The following is a 21807-nucleotide window of genomic DNA, read 5'->3' on the forward strand; positions in this document are numbered from 1 at the left end:
GAGAGTAGTCATTCAAAACAACAAAATGATAGGGAGAGATCCACACCCTTAATGTCAATAGCAGTTAACAGTTAACTTTTTTATTTCTTGCACATTTTGAAAAGATAATTTCTTGTGGAACGTCACTTTCAGTACAGTGTGATGATATGGAAGCATTTCTGGTGTACATATACAAACTAGCTACAAAATCGTTGTACAAAATACACCACCACATTCTTCAATGCTCAACAAGTCATATGATGCTGACAATGAGAAGCAAGGTAAACATTGCACATTGTTTATAATTATAAAACATGTATATATCTTGGAATGCAGTCTACATTGATACATCTGCCATTTGTTCTCATAACTAAAAATCACCTAATTAAGATTCAACTGCTGATGAAAATCAAATCAAATCAAACAGTTGATGTGATGAGAATATCATCAGTCACATAATAGACTTAGAATATCTCATCGATTGATCAAACTTCTCCGGAATGATACTTCTACTGTTCCACATATTGAGGCATTTAAGCCATAAAGCTGAAAATCACATGAAACGTTACATCACATGCACTACAAGCCACCATTGCCAGTAGCCTGGATGCCAGACCCCCAATCTCTAACATATCTACGATAGATATGCCTTACTAAAAAACATAAACATAGAAAACACTTTAAGTAATTCAGATGCGTATGAGTCAAATTGAGAGCAATGCTTGTTTCATGGATATATTCGTAGGTTTCACCATTAACTTATAGGTTATGCCATACATGATACAATTAACACTGATGGGCATTGAGTATGATGCTTAATTTTTCAATAATTAACATATAAATACTACAATGTGTCATGACAAATTGTCAAATCTTTCAACAAAACTTAAATATTGTGCCTAATGTGATTAACATTTCCATATTGTGCCTTCTGTGATTCACATTTCCAAATTGCAACCAACTTCATCAACTAGCACATGTAACGCAAAACAAACAAAAAACCTAGGAGATGCAAAACTTCAGTAGAATAATTTGGTCCTGCACTAAGCCAATCTTAGTCTTTCATACATTGTCAAAATTCAATCATTATTTCAGTTTTGAAAATATTCCAGTGCACATTCATAAACATGCATTTAAGGTTACACAAAAAATTGTGATTTATGTTAGCTGCAACATAACTAGCTATACTGTTATACATCTGTATATTAATTGATAAATAGATTATGAGAAATTCACTTAGTTGATCTGCTCTTACAAATACTGACTTTTTTTCACAAAAATAGTATATTTACAGGTTTCCTTCTTTTATTCCACAATTTCCACAACTTTGCATGGTCCACATACTGGCACCTTATTACACATTTTTACTCCAAGGACTTTGCAATCCAAGAACAACTCTTTTCTATTTTCTGGAAAGCTCCCCAAGCAACTTTCTCTGTACCTGCAGCATGTTACTACAACTTGCAGCATGTCACCATGATGCATGATATGCAAAATACCTTGACAGTTTTCCAATGACATCATATTTCTTTTCCTCCTGTGCCTTTTTATCATTTGCTTGTCTCAACAAGTCTTTAACAATGTAACCTTTAACTTGACAAACTATAATATCAATGTTGACATTTATGTCTGAACTGGAAGCATTTCCAGGAAGCTGAGACAGCAGATTTCACTCTGGCTTTCTGCCTTAACAAAATGTTTTATTAGGGACAAAGAGAAAACTTAAGATATCATTCTCACTTGTACATGTACAAGGCTCATGGAAAACTTGAAAAAAATCTATCAGACTGATAAACAGGTACTGTCGGATACATCACACACTTCTACTATCAGCATAACAAATCACAATTCAATTTCATATACTTCTTTACAACACTGCCATGGACGTGCTTTACTTCTTGACTTTTCAAACACTGCAAGACAGAAAGGTTTTACCCCTTGCCCTGCAAAGTGTCATTGCACATTACTCAACCAAACCACTGCACATGGTACCCACTGAACAATATTACACTACAACATTGTAAGAGTGTGGTTCAAGTGCCACCTACTGACCAGTCTAACTGGTCCTGACCTTTTAGCCTTGTGGTGTGTTGGGTTTGTGAACTGGCAGCCCGGGTTCGATTATCGGGTGCCGAAAGACTGTACTACTCACATTGTGCATTTCAGTGGTTTCCACACCGGGAATCAAACCCGGGCCGCCAGTTCACAAACCCAACACACTTATCACAAGGCTAAAAAGTCTGGATCATGCCAGGTTAGACTGGTCAGTAAGTGGTGCTTAAACCACACTGTTACAACATCCTCTTTTACTGTGTTAGTGAACACAACATGTCCCGTTCACTCCTGTTTCTCTGTGCTGAACACAGGGATTCTGTCCAGCAGGGCACCGAACACCGTACCTGGGATCTTCTGGTGAGCGTCAATCATCTGTTCCAAGGCATTGTGGGTCTGCAGGGGAAGAACATGTGAGCTTACAAACTTGCGGGCTTCAGTAAATGTCTGCAATGCCTATGGTTATCACATGAATACATGGCCACCTTTTTCTGACAGTGAATGGGAAATATGATAAGTTGGAGCTGAAATAAATTGAGGCTCCCATGTCATTTTGAAATGAAATGCACTCATGATAAATTCCAATGACCCATCTAATAACAATAATAAAAACTCACCTTAACAGCTAATTCCTGAGCGGAGACCTTGGGATCATATGGAATTGGATCCCCGATATATGTCCTGCAGAAAACATACATGTACATAGAGTTTATTTATCATTTAAGCTTTAGACGATGTCATTTTTGATAAACAAGGAATAATATTCTAAATATATTTACCCACATCACCTTAAAGATGATTTATGCAAGAGTGCTTTGAAAGCAACATGTGTTCCATATTTCTAAGATTTTCAGCTATCTGCGCATTCTTCTTGTCAGATTGCAAAAGAGTGCAGCAGAAAAATCATAACTGTAATATGAAAGCATCAAATGTCATGTGGAAAATTGGAAATTAAAATAACTAAAGAAAGAGAGCCTCAGGACTGACCTAAATTTCACTGGAAAGCCTCCATAGATTGGCACAATGGGCAGCCGGGTTTTCTCATACACCCACTCAAGGAAATCTGTAACATATTTATCATATAAGAAAAACATGCTTGGTGTCTGACTTATAAAAACAATAAAATGGTGATGTCCTACAAACTACATGTGTGTACAAACATAGAAAATAACCTCTCCTTCCAAAACAAAGAACTGGAAGAAAACACTGGCACAAAGAACTGTGTTTGGACGTTGTTGTTTGGTCAAAACCTCAGTAAGTTCTCACAAAAAGTGACCTTTTGCACCTCAATTTATAGCCTGACCATATCAAAAGTATCTCACATGGATAATTAATAAGGTTACTTACGCCTTCCCATCCTGATGGACCTGAATCCTTCTCGACAGTTCTGGGTAAACATGGGATATATGGGCTGCAGAGAAATAGAGAAAAATAGGAAGATTTTTTTTAACAATATCAAAACACTGTATTGACTAAACTTGCAAACAGTAAGTTAAAGTTCACTGAAAATGTCCATTTTCCTTACACCGTGAAATTGCGCTACCGTGCAAATAAAGTGAAATACAGTATCTGATTAGACCCCAACTCACCACTTTGGCTTTTTTAGCCACCTTGGCAAAGCCCATTCTGTTTCTCCACACTAGTCTGTAGTATTCATCGCCGAAGAGCGCCTCTCGGACCCCACCAGGAGACAGCGACAGCAGGTTTCCCTCCTGCAGGAGCTTGATGCAGTCCTCTGGTGCCCCGGGGGTCACACACATCACCTTCAGCATCAGGTTCCAGCCTAGGGAAACAGTAGGGTCATTATGTGTCTTGCTAGCAGTTTCCTGTGTAAAAGGGACTATTTTCATTAGTTGCTGTATAATGTCTTCAGTTTTTCTAAGGATGTTAACATACATGTAATATGTACTTTGCAGTGTTCCCAACTGCACATAATTATATATAATTGAGGGCAAGGCACATGGTGTTGTATCCTGTGCATGTCAGTTTGGAATTTAGAAGTTGATAAATCTTGACACTCAACATGAATAAATGAATGAAAATTCTCTTTTCAACTTTTTCAAATACATTTTTTGTTGTTGTCCAGACGAAAGAGAAATCAAGAAAGTACCAGAAAGTTTCTTTCTATTTCTATTAGAATGCAATCATCTTATATTCAGTTGTTTTATACATACTAGTACCATACATCATATTTCACTAAAGATAAAAGTATCACCAGGCCTATGAGAAAGTCAGAAGCCAGATCTTTCTTTCTCTACACAAATGCACTTGGTAAAAAGAAACTTGAAGCAAAGTTTGACCATGTCATACATTCATACAAGAAACAGTGTAATCTGACTGTTCACACCTGGGATCTTGAACATAAAGCGGTCAGCAACAGCATACAGGAGGCGGTTCTGGTTGAGCACGACCTTTGCCATGACGTAGTACAGGTCGATGGGGATGGCACCATGGTAGTACACCACCAGGGCAGGGCCACTGGCAGGCAGCTTCTCCACACCATGGATCTCATATCCTGCAAGGGTAGAAAACGTGTGGCGGTTTGGGCTATCCTAATTCAAATAGTTGCAGAGGTATTGAATTTTCAGTCAAAGTAAAGAGGTTATGTTGATTGAAAATGGCAGGAGAGGTTTGGTTGTTATCAACTTTTTTTATCTTATATAATAGGTCATTAAGCCCGTCACACATAGCCAACTTGGGAAAGTTATATTCTTCTTAGTTGCCATCAGAGGAGCAAACTGGAGCTAGAATAGGATGGATGCCAGGCTACTCCCAACCCAGTGCTGACCTTGGTTGGGGACTGGTCAGGAGCAAAGTGGTGGGAAAAATGTAAATATGTGACAGGGGCTAAATATGATAAGTCTCAGATTAACCAAACTCCAGTGCTGCATAAAAATCATCCGCATTCCAAGATTTGAACCCAATAGCATGCCTCTTCAAAGGACATTTACCAGCTGTTAAAGCATCAAACTTTCAAAGTATTCTCTTCACAGTATGTACAGAATTTATCTTAAACTCTGCTCTGTGTACATTCAGGACGATGACATTTGATTAAATTCAAGGACACCGTCCTACTTTCTGAAGGCCACAGGGTTTCTGAAGTTAGTAAAAGGGATAGCATGCACCTTGATACATGGAACTGGCCTCTGATAATCTTTCATGGTAATGACAAGTTCAGAACTAAAGGCCAAATGATATACTAACATTACAAACAAATAATGCACACTAACCCACAATCTGAGGATACTGTAAATGCAGAAATGTTTGCGGTGGTTTTATGTTTGCAGCTTTTGCGGTGAACTCTCTACCGTGAACTTAAAACCACACTGATCACTCCATTTTATCCCTACTGCGAAATTAAATCCCCACGAACATTTCTACATCAATAGTATTGTACGTATTAGAGCATACACCTAGCTCACCATGCCAGATTTTCGCCTGTAGTTCCCAGAGTAGCGCAACGGTTTTCCGTGCCCCGAGCCAAACGTCTACAGCGAACGCATCCCGCAGTTTGTGGCGTGCGCGGTAGATGTGTATGATCAGCGCAGTCAAGTAGAGGAAGAGGATGACGAACACCGGCAGGATGAAGGCCACCATGATGGGGAGAAACATCCACACCAGGAAGGAGATCCAGTCGACGTCCAGGCTGTCGACGCCCAGATCCTCCATCACCCCATACATGGTCTCCATGGCGACGTTGACTGTCTCCATCCATGATAGAATGGATGTGTTGGTCAGTAGTTTCTCTGTGTTGGCATCACAGATAATGATGAAGTCCATGGCGAGACTTTCTGACATGGTCGTCAGTGGAGTAGGTTTAGGGCCTCAGTGACCAAACTGTAACACAGCAAACATTAAATTGTGATGTTATCCCAAGGCCAGATATCAAAAGATAAAACATCTTGTTTACTGTACTACATTCCTTTACTTTTGCAGTGGTTTTATTTCATGGCTGGAAGAAAAAGGAGGTTTTCGCTGTGTTCTAGATTCATTGTTAAAACAATCCAGACCTGTACCTGTACTACATTTACAGTAGTAATACAATGGAAATGCATATTCAGGGTGGACAGATCACCGTGAAAATAAAACCACAGCAACAGTTTCAAGATTGACAGTATTCAGCCCAATAGTCACAAAGTCCAGCAGTCATGACGAAGTTACTAATAGCCTCCTGTTGTGTGCAAACTAGAGCACAACATGACTGTATGCAGAGGACTTTGAGATAGAATCATTGTTGAAAAATTTAGCGGAAAACTAAAGAAGAACTTTTTAGACCTTTGAAACTTCTCTTTTGCTACTTTCAAGAAAAATGGTCACCTCCCCCAAAACTGTGTCAAGCCAACCTTGTCATGTCCCAACAGTTTAACAAATTAGGTTGAAACAATCAGAGAACAAACTTAACACACTCCTATGATACAATGTTATCTGTATCACCTATAAACGTGGACGACATACCTGGTTTGTCCTTAGTTTGAATGGCACAGTTATTTACATTACAACATAATGCCAAAATTTTATCTTGATGTAAATATCTGCTCCTGATCTTTCCACATTTCATCAAAACACCAAAAAAAGGAGCTAATAGCAATGATATTTTCTGTGGAGTTTGTTGTGTGTACCAGGGTCAATACCCTTATCACGGTAACCTTTGACTGCTGATCGGGCCGACCACACCTGGACAAATTCCAAAGTAGCTACTTAACGTTCAAACAAACAGCAAATTTACAACAAACAACATGTTTGTTTGAACAATTGCAGACCTTTGACACAGAGTTACATAACATGTTAGTTGTGCTTCACAGTTACGTACAAACTTAAGGAAAATGCTGCTTTTCTTTCTCTATGATAAGAAAAAAATGAGGGGAGCTGACAGCTCAGTATATGACTACCAAGAGATATACACTAGTCATAAACTTATAAATAAAACTCAAATCACTAACTGGTGGAGTGTATATTGAGATTGCCACTGATTTAGTTACAACATGGAGGTAATACAGTATTTGGATTTTACCTCCATATTTACAATCAAACAAATGGGTGGGTAAGTTTTGAGAAGGAGTGAGAAATTGATCATGATAAACTTATCATCATAAACTCAAAATCAGGGCACCATGTATTACCAGTGGGTTCAAGTTTTGTAGTCTATAACATAAAGTAGGCCAAGGGAAAAGCAACATGCCAGCCTTGATCTTTGATTGAAAGACAGAACTAGAAATTCCAAACTTTCCCTTTACTATAAAGCCCAATAGAACATAATCTTAGTGCAACTCAATTTCTTTGGAAATATTTGAATGACTCAAACTTCAAGAAGGATGAATCTGTCATAAACAGAATACAAATAGGTTCAGTAGACAGACAACTCTGGAGATAAAAGTGCCCTGCCATACATACTGTACATGCAGTCAGGTCCAGCCCAAGAGAAGTGGCTTCTACAGCTTTCTTGTAGGCTCCAGCTACAGGCTGTGTTCCTAAGGCCATCTGAAAGGACAGACAAAACTGCTGACATTGTTTTTCTCCCAAACAGGATTTGTTATTCCTCTTGGTTAATGTTTAACATTCTGAGTTAACCTGAGGGCGTATGTTCAACAACACATTATAATAATTACAGAAGTATGTTCACGTGTTACCTTCCGTAATAAACAGACAAAAAGTACCTGATTACTACTACATATATATATATATATATATATATATGTCACAGTAGAGATGGCGATTCAGGACAATCGGCGTTTGTCCTAGGACAGATCGCGATCGCTGTTTGTCCTAGGACAGACTGCGATCGCGATCTGTCCTAGGACAATTGCCGATTCTACTAGTAGAGATTGCGATCGCAATCTGTCCTAGGACAAACGGCGATTCTACTTGGACAAGTTTGTGATCGCGATCTGTCCTAGGACAATCGCTGATTCTACTAGTAGAGATTGCGATCGCAATCTGTCCTAGGACAAACGGCGATTCTACTTGCCTGGACAAATTCTGACTAGATGGAAATGCTTTAGAAAATAGAATGAATCATTGCACAACATTTCAATCAGGTTTAGCATACTACCTACATTTCATAATTATCAACTATTTTAGGTGAATTACTTTATAATGGATGAATGAGTATGTTTTCTGATAAAGTAATTTCTGATAAAGTTGAGTGAAAAAATTTTGATAATGTGTGAAAGATGTCAGTTGGAAGAAGGTGATCCAACAATGTTTCAGTATGCAAATTTTGAGGTGTCAAGATATTACTCACAGTTTCACACCTATTGAATTCACAACCATAGGAGAACAATAACAATTGTAAAGTGTTAAAACAGGTGTCAAAATATCAATCTCAGAATTTGTAAATACTAAATAAAATCATGGATTATACAAGATATTGCTGTTTCCTTTATTAGTACTAAGTATATTTTAGCATCATTAAGTTTGGATCGCCGTTTGTCCTAGGACAGATTGTGATCGCAATCTCTACTAGTAGGATCGGCGATTGTCCTGGGACAAATCGCGATCGCAGTCTGTCCTAGGACAAACGGCGATCGCGATCTGTCCTAGGACAATCGCCGATTGTCCTGAATCGCCATCTCTACTGTGACATATATATATACAAGCATTGTCATATACGAGGGCCCAGCAATTAATCAAGAAACTTATAAAGAAATAAACAGAAGATGTCCTGCCAATGCACATAATTTTAGATTTGTTTTTTATTCCAGATTTTATAAAATCTGAATATTTTGGAAAACTCCTGTCACCATCAGTGTGTCAAAACTAGTTTCTGTTCGTTACAGATTTTCAAGGTCACTCAACCAAAGCACTTGCCAATTCTAAGTGCAATTGTCAATTTGTCACCATTGTGCTGAGTGGCCAGTTCATTGTTATGATTTGATGTTTGCCATGGCTATTGACAGGAACATCCTGTCAATAGTGCAAAATTTATTTTAGACAGGAACATCCTGTCAATAGTGCAAAATATTTTTTCACAGGAACATCATGTGAATAGTGCCAAAAGTCTTGTTGACAGGAACATCCTGTCAATAGTGGAAAAATGATTTCTGACAGGAACACCATATGGCCTTAAAAAACTGCCCCCCCCCACAAAAAAAACGCAAACCCAGGATGTTGATACAATGGCATTATCATGATTTGCAAAATTCCCAGCTATAACCCTTATCACCCAGGACAACCCTCCCCGTTCAAACATAACGTTAAGAAAGGAAATCACGCTCCTTTACTTAATATGGAGCTTTATATAATTTGGTTACCTAAACCAAAATAGGTATCAACACACGATGCTTCTTACGCTAAAAACAGCACACTTGCCCTGTCATTCACATATTCTACATCGAATGACTCGGATGTGTACTTTCAGCTGTTTCGCCATGTCGTTCACTCCATGTGTCATTCATAGTTTCTCACAAGGACGACGAAGAAAAACAAATTCTCATTCCTGTTTCATATTTACGCAGCCTGTCACCCCACAGCGACCTCATCAGCTGATTGATATGCCACGTGACTTTTGGACTATCACACTTGCTGTTTCTGGATATCCTATAGATTTATCATAATGTTTCAAAAAAGCATTTTTTATATATATATGAAAAGAATTTAAATACATACATTATTTTATTTATCAAACAATATGTTTTGTGACATAATATTGATTATTATAGTCGTTTGTAAAACAACTGGACTTCACAGCACCCCTATATTTTGAGAGTGTAGAGTTCCATAACAAAGCACGCTGGGTGCCACGCCCAACATGGCGGCTGTCTTGAACGAAGTTACGACGAATTTTTCTGTTTCCAAGTCGCCCGCATACTTGAAGACGAGATCACTTTGCGTGACGAGGGCGTTCAACCTGTGCGGTTAGGCATCGGGCATTGATTGATGTCCACCGCTGTGGAGATAACTGAAATGGAGGATGATGGCAGGAAAAAGAAGGTGCGTAGTCCGCAACTGTCACCGCTAGTTTTTGGGTGTGGTCCGTTTTTCCTGGCTGCGTGTTGCCGTAGTTCCTGGGTTTGCGTCATCTGCGTGCCCCATAACTAGTCATGGTTTATGACAACCAAATAAAACATTATAGAACGTCTCTTATAACAGTTTTCCTGCAGTTCTCGTCGCTGATTTCGGAATTCTTAGACAATGACTTGTGTGTTGCCTAGTTTGGGACCGTTACTTTTTTCGAAGGGGGGGGGGGGGGGGCTAGATAGGGAGACATCATATTTTGGCGACTTCATATAAATATAACAGTACGTACACAACCCTACACATCTAGGGAAACATTAACAAATGGTTGACCAAAGTATAATCGTTCACTGCTATCTGTTCTATGTGGCTTTCTAGTCTCTTCAGCAAATGAAAATTAACTTTTACATTTTGCGGTAGCCTCCCTGTGAACAAAACGTAGTCATCATTATTTTTTGGGAAACTTGACATTTGACATTTTCACCACATGGCTGTGTGCACTTGGTATAGAATAGAGGTTGATAATTGTGCTGTTTTTCTTGCATGTGTGCGCTATATGTCAATCTAAGGACACAACACAGCATGATGTACAATACAATGGATCATTGTTTCCTTGACTTGGGTGGGGACGTGTATTGATGGTCCATTAGACTTTCAGAAAGAGGCAAAGTCCTGTTAGCATTCATGACTTAATAAATTATGAAATACCTTAACTGTGACAGGCTCCGTGTCCAACATTTATGAAAAACTGGGCGTAGTTCGCTCTTGTATGAATACTCAGAATAGACGGTTGGCTGTTTCGAATTAGCAAAACAGGGCAATATAACTTGCAGTGGCAACCATTACTGTAAAATTGATTTTGTTCTTGGGTTGGTAGGTCTAAGACTCATTTTGGATGATAAATGAGCGTACAAGTGCTGCTATATTATCAATCTATGAAGTAGCAATTTATCCCCAATCGATCAGTCTACCCGTACCCACTTTTGTTCACTTGATCACCACAACTTCCTTAAAAAACCCTCTCTTGAAAAATGTAAAAAAAAAATCTTGCCATTTTGACCATCTCTTATCCCCACCTTCGATTTTTTGCAATGTGCAATTTGCAGGAAACCATTTTATTCCACAAGCCGATTTTTATTCATGTACTTTGCCATGCACATGTACAATTATGTAAGAGATAAAGGAGATTTTTATTAGGAAAAACTGACAGACTCCATTGGCAAATTTAAATCAGATCTGTTGCTGAAAGCATCTACTGATAAGAAGAATCTTCAATCCCTCGTTTCTAATATCAAGTCCTGAATCATGGTATTGAATGGGTAAAAGAAGTTTTAGGTGTGACAATTGCCTGGGGCACTTGGCATGCTGTGTAGCAGTGCCCCCTACTGGGCACATGCATACCTTTCTCCTGCACCCTCTGCAGATGTTACCATTCATCATGGTTAACCCAGTTTAAAGTGAAGGAAAGGAATCTGAAATATATCCAAAGGAAATATTTTAATGGTACAAACTACAATGTAAGCTGCGGTGTCTATTCTGTAGATCACCCACACTGCCACACATGCAGCAAGTCAGTTTTAACTGTTAAAATGTCTACATCATCATCTTTGTCTATATCTACAACATGATCATCTGTTGCATTCACAGAAAACAGGTTCTAAGAATAGATCACAAGAAATGCCAAATGTGTATTCTCTGAGACTTGGAATGTGGCCAGAAGTAAATGTATTGTCAGTGACAGATCTGAAGCAATTGGCTTCCTTTCTCAAGCTGGTGACATATTTCCATAATCTCCAAGCAGATCTTTCAGTGGCAATGACAGTACCCAAAGGGCAAAAGCAGAGTTGGTACTGTACATAAGAAACATAGGTTTGGAAGTTAGCTGTTGTTTTTTTACTCCCTGACAGCCCTCAGCAGTAAAAGTTTTCAAGACCTGCCTGGCAAGATTTGAAGTACAGTACTGTAGTTGAATAACTCCGAACATCTGGACCAAGTAACCTAGGTGAACCACAGAGAGATCACCACAGAGCAAGCTTCCATAACGATTTCCTGCCACAACTGTCATGGGCTAACCTTTAAACATGCCCTGACTGACAAAGGGATTTTGAATGTGTTGTTAAATAGTCCCAAGATTCTCCTCATTCCTCATTCTCTGAGCTGCACTTAAGTATAAACTTGGAGTTCGAAATATGTGTGATTAAGGATGCCAGGATATTGGCTCTTACGGCAATAGATAAACATGTTTCTGAGTATAAGAAGCCTTGAAGTTGAGATTAATTGAATGATAAGGATTTTTTCTTTGTCTGGAAGAAAGTGCACTGATTTCTACATCTTGGGTACCAAAGGTACGGCAGTATTTACTTTGCATTGATGGTGAAGGTCTCCGTCTCCCGCCTGGTGGCACGTAGGGCAGCAAATGTCCTTGTTGTTGCTGTGGCAGGATTTATTTACAGGGAGGGGCTGCTAGCCATTCATCCAAGTCCCGACCTTCTTATCCAGCAAACACGTTGGGTCATACCTCTATTTTTATCGGCAAGTAAAGATCTAATATCACTGTCTGGTAATGTTTGAGGCTCCCCTCAAACACGGGATTAATATACGAATGGGTGAAAAGTCAGCAGGTTTTATGTTTACATGTACTTGTATTGGTAAACAATGGCTGAGAATGCCCTGATTGCTTATCATGTTCACATTTGCCTTGTAAATATATAGGGATGAGGTATTCTTGGACCACCCAAAGGAATTAGCTGGCAACATTGACAGAGTTTTCATTAGACTCTTTATTAAAGTTTAAAGTTCTTTTACAACTGTGCTACAAAAACTGAGAACATGATGTCAGGATTCAAAATGGACCCTAGTACGCATGCAAGACTTTGGACTTGGCCTGTGTTCCACCATACTTTGTTCAGGTTTATACATACATCTACTGCAATAGCCTCTTTGATGAAGTGACTATTGGAGTTGACATGAACTTGCTGCCTTAAGCAATGATGCCATACAGGCTAGTTTGGACTTGAACCTTCTGTTTCTTTCAACCTTCATTAGATCAGCATTGGTGTCCAGTCTGTATACAGAAGCCTCAAGTAATTGGATGCTTTGTGTATATGTAAACATTTTTTTGTATACAACACTGAAGGCATGATGCTAGCTTAAAACAACATTTTCCTTGGATTTGTGTCATAGACATTTGTGTCATCTTTCTCTTTGTGATGTCAACTATTGTCAAGAAAAATTGTGATGAACTATGAATTTTGGATTGTAAGTCTTAGATTAGTCATTACATGATTGATGTAAACAAATCTGAGTAGTGCCTATTTGCAAAGTACACCTCAGCTAATTGATAGGTGCTTTAGTCGAAATAGATATCAAATTCAACAACAAAAGATGTCAAATGAAACATCAAAGCTTTATACTCATCCAAAAAACGTTCTAAGGCCATTTCTAAAGCAGAAAAATTGTCAGGCTACTTTTTGGCTTTTCAATCTTCCTAAAATTTGTGTAGCGATGAACATATTTCCTCCCTTTTGGTTACATTTGGCCTTTTGCAGGCAATGTTTTCTTGGAGATACACAATGTGCTGGGCATAATTCTGTATCTTTTTAGCATAGCTTTTTCATAACATCATTATCAGTGTTGCCTTGACCTTCCAGTAGAGATGTGCTAATAATAGACTATGACAAGTGCTTGTTTGCAACTTGATAGTTAGAACAAGGGCACACAAATAGTGACTGAAAGCCAGGACCATACCACTACTATACTAGTACATGAGCAACCATGTTGGTCATTGCACAAGATAGTCACATGCGTCATTGTTTCATTGTCAGATGAAAAAAATCATATTTGTTTAGGTTGTACCGCCATTTGGAGATACATGAAAAAATTCATAGAGAAAAATCTGGAAATTAAAGGTCAATCATCTCTAATTGATCGGGTTGTGATGTAAGTAAAGAAAGTTGTAACGAAAGATATGACAAAAAGATTGTGACTGTGTCTGTACAATGAACATTATACTGTATCCTATGCTATCTCCCCTATTACATAAATGGTTCAACCCAGAGCTATTCTATTGTCCTATCAGTGACTTCAGAGTGACAGATAACATTAACAACACCTACAAATTTGTCATAACAGAATATCTGTTCTCCTTTGCAGAGTTCTGGCTTTGTGTCGCCAATCAGGAAAATGTTCTCCAAGAGCGAGCGAGGCAGCGATAAGAAACCGTCCATCGTGAGACACCGCCGTCCTCTCCACGCCGTTGTCCTTGAGCCTCCTGAATACCTCATCGACCCAGAACTACTCATAGAGGACTATATTGAAAAAGAAGTCAAGGTAAGATCTGGGAGATACAGTCTGGAATGGTATACACAATGATATATATATATTGTTAGGATGTGGTTGTGGGGATGTTTGGTATATAACAGTTGAGAAAGATATTCATCTTTGCAAGCACTAGCCCTTCATACTTGTAGTTGGAACTGAACACCATCTGTCCAATGTTAAGGGCAATTACATGCACTGTTGTATGGTTTTAAGATGGGAAAATACTTTTCTGGTATAGATTTATAGCAGCTTATTAAATGGCATAATGTTTTTTGCCAAAATTGATAACAATGATTATTTTACAGAAGATGGCGTCAACATTAGAATTTGATTTTCTGTGGTTTTGATATTGAATTTGACTTAAATACAGCACTACTCTAGATAGCAAATGTATACTCATGCTCACACAGCGCTTGATAGTAAATCTTAAATCTATGTGTACATTGTATGACGGAACAAGGAAATAGGAAATACAAAGATTGTGTATTTTGTACAAAGGCAATGTCAGGAGATTTATAACTGTAACATGTACCATGTTGGGCCTTTGTGTTGGCTGTCCTCGGGTCAAAGAGAGAACAATTTATTGATCCCCCTGCCCACATCTGTCAGACTAATTTCCCTCTGTTGCGTGCATACAATATTTTTTTCAACACTGGAAACAGGCAGGCAGCCTTTGTGAGGCACTTTTCTCTACATAATTCATGTCAGTTCTGTTGAATATGATGGTAGAGGTGTTTGTTCTCAATTCTAAAAGAGAACTAGATATGTGATTTGTGTGTCTCACCAACGTTTTTGCGATGGTGGTTAGGGAATTGTTGCGAAAAATGATGGATAGGTACAACTTACTTTACAATACCACATCAATTTCGTTCTATGGTGTTGAAGCATGCTATCTTTACAGCACTGTAACATTTACAAAACCTGTAGTTACTCATACAAAAAAGTTGTGGAAATGTATTGATTGAACTACATTTCTTAAATCTAGGTCAAACCATTGTGGTTTTCATTGAGCTCACATGAATGAAAGATGCCAAACTTTATCTCCAAAATGCCAACCGAGTAAGGACATAGCTTTCATTACATGTGATGTGACTTATTAGATAGATTATCTATAATCATTACTTTCATCATCATTGTTTCCACAGTACTTAGGAGCAATACCCAATGTACCTCAGGGTCTGGACCTGACCAATAGGACAGAAGTGTTAAGAATAGTGGATGATGGGAAGGTGAGAAGAGCATGTTGGGAAATTTTTTTGCTTGTTTATTGTCTGGGCAAGCCGCCCGGTATGATGATGATGATTGTCTGCAAAGTGAATAGAATACACTGAATGTATGTTCGGATGGTATTTTTCTATTCTTTGTTGGTTGATTTAAAGTTTGATAATGTCAGCAATATGAAACTGAGAAAACTGTTTATAAAGGAAGCATATTGTGATTGTTAGATGACAAATGTTTGTGAAGGCAGCAATTGCAACTTTATCATTAGATGTCTACATTCAATAGATTGATTTTTCCTGGCTAGAACATGTACATGTATGGTAATACTCTTGAAAATAAGTTGATTGAAGCTGAATAATGTCTTAAAGGAAAGGACCTGATAGATTGTATATACATGTATGACAAGGTGTATTGGCGGTCAAACTTTATATGTGTTCCAACCCTCTGTAAAGAGTATATCTGATGATGACTATTGTTTTGCTTGTTATCTTGCAGAGAAGGGGTTTATTACCCTGGACGTTACAAATAGAACACGATGCCATCATGAGTCTGTCTGCCAACAACGTGAAACTGCTGCGTAGAGACGGCGAGGACTTGTTACACAGAGTCCCTGTACACGACATCGCTGCAGTCTGCTACGTACGGGACGACGGGCTCAATCTGCTGGCCCTGAAAATAGGTCAGTATTCTTCTGATTTCATACATAATACTTTTAATAGTTTGATGAAGGTTAGATATCCAGGTAATAAGATATGCCAAATGTTACTCAAGGAACTGGATAAAATTTTGAAATAGTCAGATGTTTCAGACAGCATCCGCTGGCTTTCGTTAACATATGATATCATACTAACATATCAATTCAGAGTTTTGGTATAAAATTGATTTTTGACCAGAAGGCTTTACACAATGTAAGAGGCTGCAGTACCACATACAAATGCTAGGTGGCATGCACAGGTACATGTCTTAGATCTAGCAATTGAATCAGATATATTGAAAAGATTACTTTTGTGCCATCAATGAAGTTTATCCATGTCTTTGAATCTCTGTAATGACAATGTTGCAACAATAACATGTGACTCTGTTTTGTCTACAGGTTCTGATGGTGCTGATAGTGAAGTCTGTAACATAGTTGTTTTACATGCAGAAAGTAGGGTGAGTACCGCTTTGCGTATGTTTTTTCTAGAAGTCTTATTTTTTTGTTTCTAAATCATAATGTTTCTTTGCTTTCCAATGCAACATGTTATATTACATTTAGCACATAGCTAGAAATATGAGCCTTAGCGAAGCTGCATTGCACTAGTACTGCTACCTACTTCCAAAAAGCATCATGCTTCACCTCAATTGAGGATGACAAAAGAAAAAGGTGTCAAGTTGTTCATAAAAATTGCTAGATGACAGCCAATTTGTTTTGTTGTTTTTTTGCACTGTGTATTATTTTGGTGCAAGTGAGTCAACCTTCTCCCTGCTGCCCAACTCTGTAACCAATAGGGAATTGGGTGCCAAACAGCTACTTCAGCGTGCTGAAGGTTAATCAACCTACTTTACCTGTTCTGTAGGCGGCATCGGAGGAGCTCTGCTCTCTGATTGGTCAGACTTTCCAGCTGGTCTACACAGAGTCCACCATGGCATTTCTGGACCGGTCCATTTTACAAGGAGCGTCCACCCCCAGATACGGCATGTCCCTGAGAAGTAGTAAGTCCCAATATTGAGTACCATCAACAAGATTCCAGGTGTTTAAGAAACAGAAGTTTGTTGATATTGGTTAACAATTGAAGCTCTGTAAACACACATTTTACATACATGTAGAGTAGTTACTGTAAATTCATTAACTTCTGCAGTGGTCTTATTTTGGGGTAGGAAGAAAAATCGCATTGATTTGAATGTGTTTGAAACAATCCTGTGGTATACGTAGTAGTCATACAAGGGAGACATATTCGCGGTGCGGTGGAAAACACCGCAAAAATAAAACCAACGGAAAGTTTCAAGATTTATTGTACTTTGATCTGACCATTAGAACAGAATGCTTTCAATCTGGAATTAATGTGTTATTAGAATGTCAACATTTCATACATTGAAATTTGTTTGGTTTCCTTCCTAGCCACTTCCAGTCCAGCCAGACCCAGTGTAGCCGAGGTATTTGCATCTACGTAAGTTGTACCGAGTTTGCTTTGTGTCTCCTTTGAACCCACATTGCTCCCCTAGTTGGACTAGGACAAGGATGCTTAGTAATACACAAAGCAGTGTTTCTTGTTCCCTGCAGCTAGCATGTTAGTTATAAATCAACAAGCAAAGGTAGTGTTGGTGCAGCCAGCATCACACTGTCAATGGTCTTCGGTCGAATTTTTTTATCACCAAATTTCTAAATCTCCAGCAAATTGAGCACATTTTTCACCTGAAAATCTACCCTGTTACATTTGACGGGGCTCTGAGACCTGCAAACATCAGCCAATCCCTTAAAAAATTGCACAGTGATTGAGAGAAGGCCAACTGAAAATGTCCATTTTAGGTTTCTTCAGGTTTTTCTTCTGCGTGATGCTGTCATATGATTACTTCTCCCTGACATGCCATGAACCATGTACCATACTGTTGCAGGCCACCAAGACCGTCCAATAATAATCATTCTCCAACAAGAGAAGCCAGGTCGACGCCCCAGCACACACGAAAGGAAAGTGTAGCAAAAAGCGAGAGTGACATCAGCATCACGCCGTCTGCTCAGGAGCTCCTACAAGACTACATGTCTCTGGTATGTGGATAGTTGTGTTGGGTCATTCATAAGGTTCTGTTTATGATATGAGAAGTAAAACCAAATCTATGTCATAAGGATGACAATTGACAACTGCTAAAGAAGGTACTGTAAAATGACCACTGCAGTTTTGGCATCCCTTCAAAATTGTTTTAACTTTTAGCACACTGAAATGAAAATGAAGTAGCTGTTTGGCACTCAACTCCCTATTGATTACAGAGTAAGGCAGCAGGGAGAGGGTTAAACATTTTATTTATTGTATACTTTTGAAAGATGTTACAACTGAAATATGAAAATGCCTTAGTGTGGAACATTCTATACTTTGCATCATTGAAAGTTAGACATCCAGGTAAGATAATTTACATATCAATTCATAATTTTTTTGTTAAATACCTGTTGGACAAATCTTGCTCTGTAACTGACGGATGCTACCTTAAATGTCTGACTGTTTCCAAAATCTATCGAGTTGCTTGAGTAACTGTTATCTTGCATATTTTAGACCTGGTTCAAAAAGTGCTAATGTTTTTGTCTATTTCTTATGTATTTCTCAGTTGAAGACAAGGTTGAAGACAGAAGAGTTGAAGCAGTTTGCCCTCCTGTTGAGACAGTACCGCACCAGTATTAGTGTTCGGGAGTTCTGTATCCGCCTGAAGGACTTGTACAGGGAAGAGAGGAAGTTCCTCATGGCAGGTCAGACAGGAAGCCTTGTAAAGTAGTCATCTATAGTGCTAGACTTTATATACAGAAAAACATGGGGAAAAAGATTGATACCTTCTGTGATAAAGAAAGATAAAGAAAAAGGTTGATACCTTACATGGTAGACCAAATATGTAACTTTCATGAAAATGGAGGTGTTGTTTTTGGTCTGTGTGTTTGATTGTCCTGTTGTGTGTCCGCAGTTATTTGAATATTGTAGCACCAGCACCATAGCACCAGCAGAAAAGCAGCAAAGATGATGATTTTTGTCCGTCATCTTAGTTTAGCCTTCAGCCTGCTAAGGCAGCTGATTAGCACCAAAAATTTGTATTGGTTATGGAATTAGGCAGCAAGGAGAAGTCAATGTACATGTAGTTGTGACAGATGTTACAAATATCTATTCTACTATCCTTTGTTTTGGTTTTCAGGTATGAGGCCATTTATTCCGGAAAAAGACAGTCAGTACTTCGAGAGTTTCTTGGAATCTATAGGAGTGGATGGCAATGGAATTCTCACGGACAGTTATCGCCGCTACAGGCGGACTATAAGCGATGCCTCGGCATCAACTTTCAGTGCCAACGGTGCCAATGGCAACGGGAATGGGAACGGTCGGGACTCCGTGTCGATTCCGTCCTCGGCGGGCGACGCCACGCCGGTTCCCCAGGAGACGGAGGAACTGGACAGAATGTTGTCGGACATCCATAATGACATCGAGGCCTTGGCGACAAGTGTGGAAAACATCAACATGCAGTTTTAGAGTCAATCTTCCCCGCCCGCCTGGAAAGCAGCATGTACTATTTCAGCCTGCTTTTCAGTGTGGTGCCACCTGTGGTCTCAGGCTGACGTTTCATACAGGTACTAGATGGCATGCCCTGGTATCATGCAGGTGTTTCATTCATACTGGAGCATAAGTACTGGGTATGGACTACCATGATCATAGGCATGGATAAAGCAATGTACATGTGTTCCTACCATTCCCCGCAACATCGTCTGTCGTATGCCTGCATGTACATGTACATCAGTGGAAAGAAACATCATCACATCTAACAGTGGATAAGTGGAGCAAGCCCTGCAACAACCATCTCACTAACGTCACAGGCTCCACCCATATCTCATGGTCACTAGCGTAAACAGAAGAACATCAGGAGTGAATGTCCTCTGACTGTGACGACGACATGTACTGCCAGAGACTTAACCATGCCTTCTTTTCAAGAGTCATTCATCAGGCTTAACAAGGAACATTAATGTCATCAGATTTAAGACCATTTGCTGTTTCAGTGACATCTGCTAACATTGCATATAGTCCTCTCAAGTTCTCATACTATCCTCGTAATGGCTAACCATTCATAATTCATCTTCTTCCCAAAATAAATGTCAGGGAGTTATGTGGAAGATGTAAAAACATTCAAGCCCCTCCCTAATTCCAAACCTTTTGAGAGTTTTGATGAAGTAATCCTTGAAACCTTGCTGGCAAATTACTAAAACAACACCAACAGTCTATTAGTTTAAGTAATAACTCAAACAATAGCTTACCTCCCATTCCTACAGGTAGACAAGAGTGCAGTCTTGCATAGGTCGTCTCTAAGTGCCAAGCGTTCTAAATTTGAATCTAAAAGCTATACACATTACATGCATTTAATGTCACAGAATCATTTTAATGTAATACAAACTCTCTGATTCTATGGCATGGGGTGTTTTAAAACTTATCTGTTTGGTATCGGGTGAGCACATGGATGCTGCACAACCATACATAGATCTTTACTCTTCTACATATTTCTTAAGAGATATTTTCAGTGGTATAGGTCTATCTGATCCAACCTCCTTTTTTTTCTTCTGTCTTCCCTTTTCTATTCCAATGCAAGAATAGATGACATGTTTAATTCTTGCAGCTGTGTAGCTTCCATTTTCAAGCTAACTGTGTAAGAAAAAAGCAATGAAGCTGGTATGACATTGATGCTCCAATCCTTTCTATTGTACAAGAACTTGGTGTTGTTTTGGAAGTTCACCACCGCTAAGTATAAGTGAGTATTGAATTGTCTGATCATGAGGCATGAGCAGAACAAGCCCACTGTGAGGTAGCCGGCGATAATCTTTTGGGGCAGGGCTGATTTACGATGTTCAACTTATCGGGGCCAGGGTCTTTTGCTTGGGAACCCGTATTGCTGGGAAACTCCTATTGCTGGGGAAACTGTATTGCTGGGGAACTCGAATTGCTGGGGAACCCGTATTGCCGCCTACGGGGTCCCAGCAAAAGACCCTGGCCCTGATAAGTTGAACATCGCAAATCAGCACTCTCCCCAAAAATTATCGCCGGCACTGCCCGGGAAGCCAGCAAAGGAGGCTAACTGTGAGGCCTGTATGACTACTTGTACATGTCCCAGGCATCCTGTACACAACCACTATGCACAATTGTCTGCTGAAAGAGCCCACACAGCCAATGCCCACATGGGACAGAGTTGTATTTTCATCAGGAGAGAATATCTAGTGCTGTCACATATTTTTGTGTAAATGTATTTAAGATGTAAATGTGTGTATAAACATTAGAGTGGCTGACCCAAGCAGACAAAAAGATGTTGCAATGTTCTCTGCTGTTTCGACTTCTGACTGTGAACTAATAAAAGTGCAGGAATGTTTTGATTATAACATTTTGTTTTCTTAGTCTGTTATAAACAGAGGAAAAGGACTACCAGATTTGTCTGATCTAAGTCATACTGTAACAAAAATAACTTGAAAATAATAATCTTTGATGAAAATAGTGTAGGAAAGAAGTAGACTTTGAAGCTAGTTTCTAAATGTAGTATAGTAGATATTTTGCAGTGAATATTGACTGCTTGTTTGCTCAA

General features: G+C 39.0%; 2 protein-coding genes across 5 annotated transcripts; one reads left to right on the forward strand and one right to left on the reverse strand.

The window, feature by feature from the left end:
• Positions 1 to 48: 48 nt before the first annotated feature.
• LOC136428751 (DGAT1/2-independent enzyme synthesizing storage lipids-like) lies at positions 49 to 9515 on the reverse strand. Of its 4 annotated transcripts, none has more exons than XM_066418487.1 (9): positions 9340 to 9515; positions 7423 to 7509; positions 5454 to 5868; positions 4379 to 4546; positions 3621 to 3814; positions 3379 to 3442; positions 3019 to 3094; positions 2649 to 2712; positions 49 to 2427 (listed from the first exon to the last, which is right to left on the reverse strand). In XM_066418487.1, the coding sequence occupies exons 3-9, from the start codon at positions 5827 to 5829 to the stop codon at positions 2317 to 2319; spliced, it is 1053 nt and encodes a 350-aa protein (XP_066274584.1). In that variant the 5' UTR covers positions 5830 to 5868; positions 7423 to 7509; positions 9340 to 9515; the 3' UTR covers positions 49 to 2316. The 4 variants fall into 4 exon arrangements, with proteins under 4 accessions (XP_066274584.1, XP_066274582.1, XP_066274583.1 ...); XM_066418485.1 differs by having other exon boundaries at positions 9320 to 9515; XM_066418486.1 differs by having other exon boundaries at positions 9282 to 9515.
• A 239-nt stretch (positions 9516 to 9754) lies between these two features.
• Positions 9755 to 21607, forward strand: LOC136428752 (cerebral cavernous malformations 2 protein-like). Its single transcript, XM_066418490.1, has 10 exons — positions 9755 to 9960; positions 14137 to 14313; positions 15450 to 15533; positions 16021 to 16204; positions 16619 to 16677; positions 17082 to 17217; positions 17624 to 17672; positions 18118 to 18268; positions 18820 to 18958; positions 19393 to 21607. Exons 1-10 carry the CDS (start codon positions 9907 to 9909, stop codon positions 19719 to 19721), a joined length of 1362 nt encoding a protein of 453 aa, XP_066274587.1. The 5' UTR covers positions 9755 to 9906; the 3' UTR covers positions 19722 to 21607.
• Positions 21608 to 21807: the final 200 nt, after the last annotated feature.

Source organism: Branchiostoma lanceolatum, chromosome 2 (genome assembly GCF_035083965.1).
Source record: "Branchiostoma lanceolatum isolate klBraLanc5 chromosome 2, klBraLanc5.hap2, whole genome shotgun sequence".
Lineage (NCBI taxonomy): Eukaryota > Metazoa > Chordata > Leptocardii > Amphioxiformes > Branchiostomatidae > Branchiostoma > Branchiostoma lanceolatum.

Excerpts from the sequence above, each read along its gene's own strand:
- LOC136428751 (XM_066418487.1), bottom strand. The coding sequence starts at position 5,829 with ATGTCAGAAAGTCTCGCCATGGACTTCATCATTATCTGTGATGCCAAC. Across the intron at positions 4,547-5,453 it reads ACAGGCGAAAATCTGGCATG|GATATGAGATCCATGGTGTG; the intron begins GTGAGCTAGGTG and ends CTACCCTTGCAG. Across the intron at positions 3,443-3,620 it reads TGGCTAAAAAAGCCAAAGTG|CCCATATATCCCATGTTTAC; the intron begins GTGAGTTGGGGT and ends ATTTCTCTGCAG.
- LOC136428752 (XM_066418490.1), top strand. The coding sequence starts at position 9,907 with ATGTCCACCGCTGTGGAGATAACTGAAATGGAGGATGATGGCAGGAAA. Across the intron at positions 14,314-15,449 it reads ATATTGAAAAAGAAGTCAAG|TACTTAGGAGCAATACCCAA; the intron begins GTAAGATCTGGG and ends TTGTTTCCACAG. Across the intron at positions 17,218-17,623 it reads CGGCATGTCCCTGAGAAGTA|CCACTTCCAGTCCAGCCAGA; the intron begins GTAAGTCCCAAT and ends TTTCCTTCCTAG.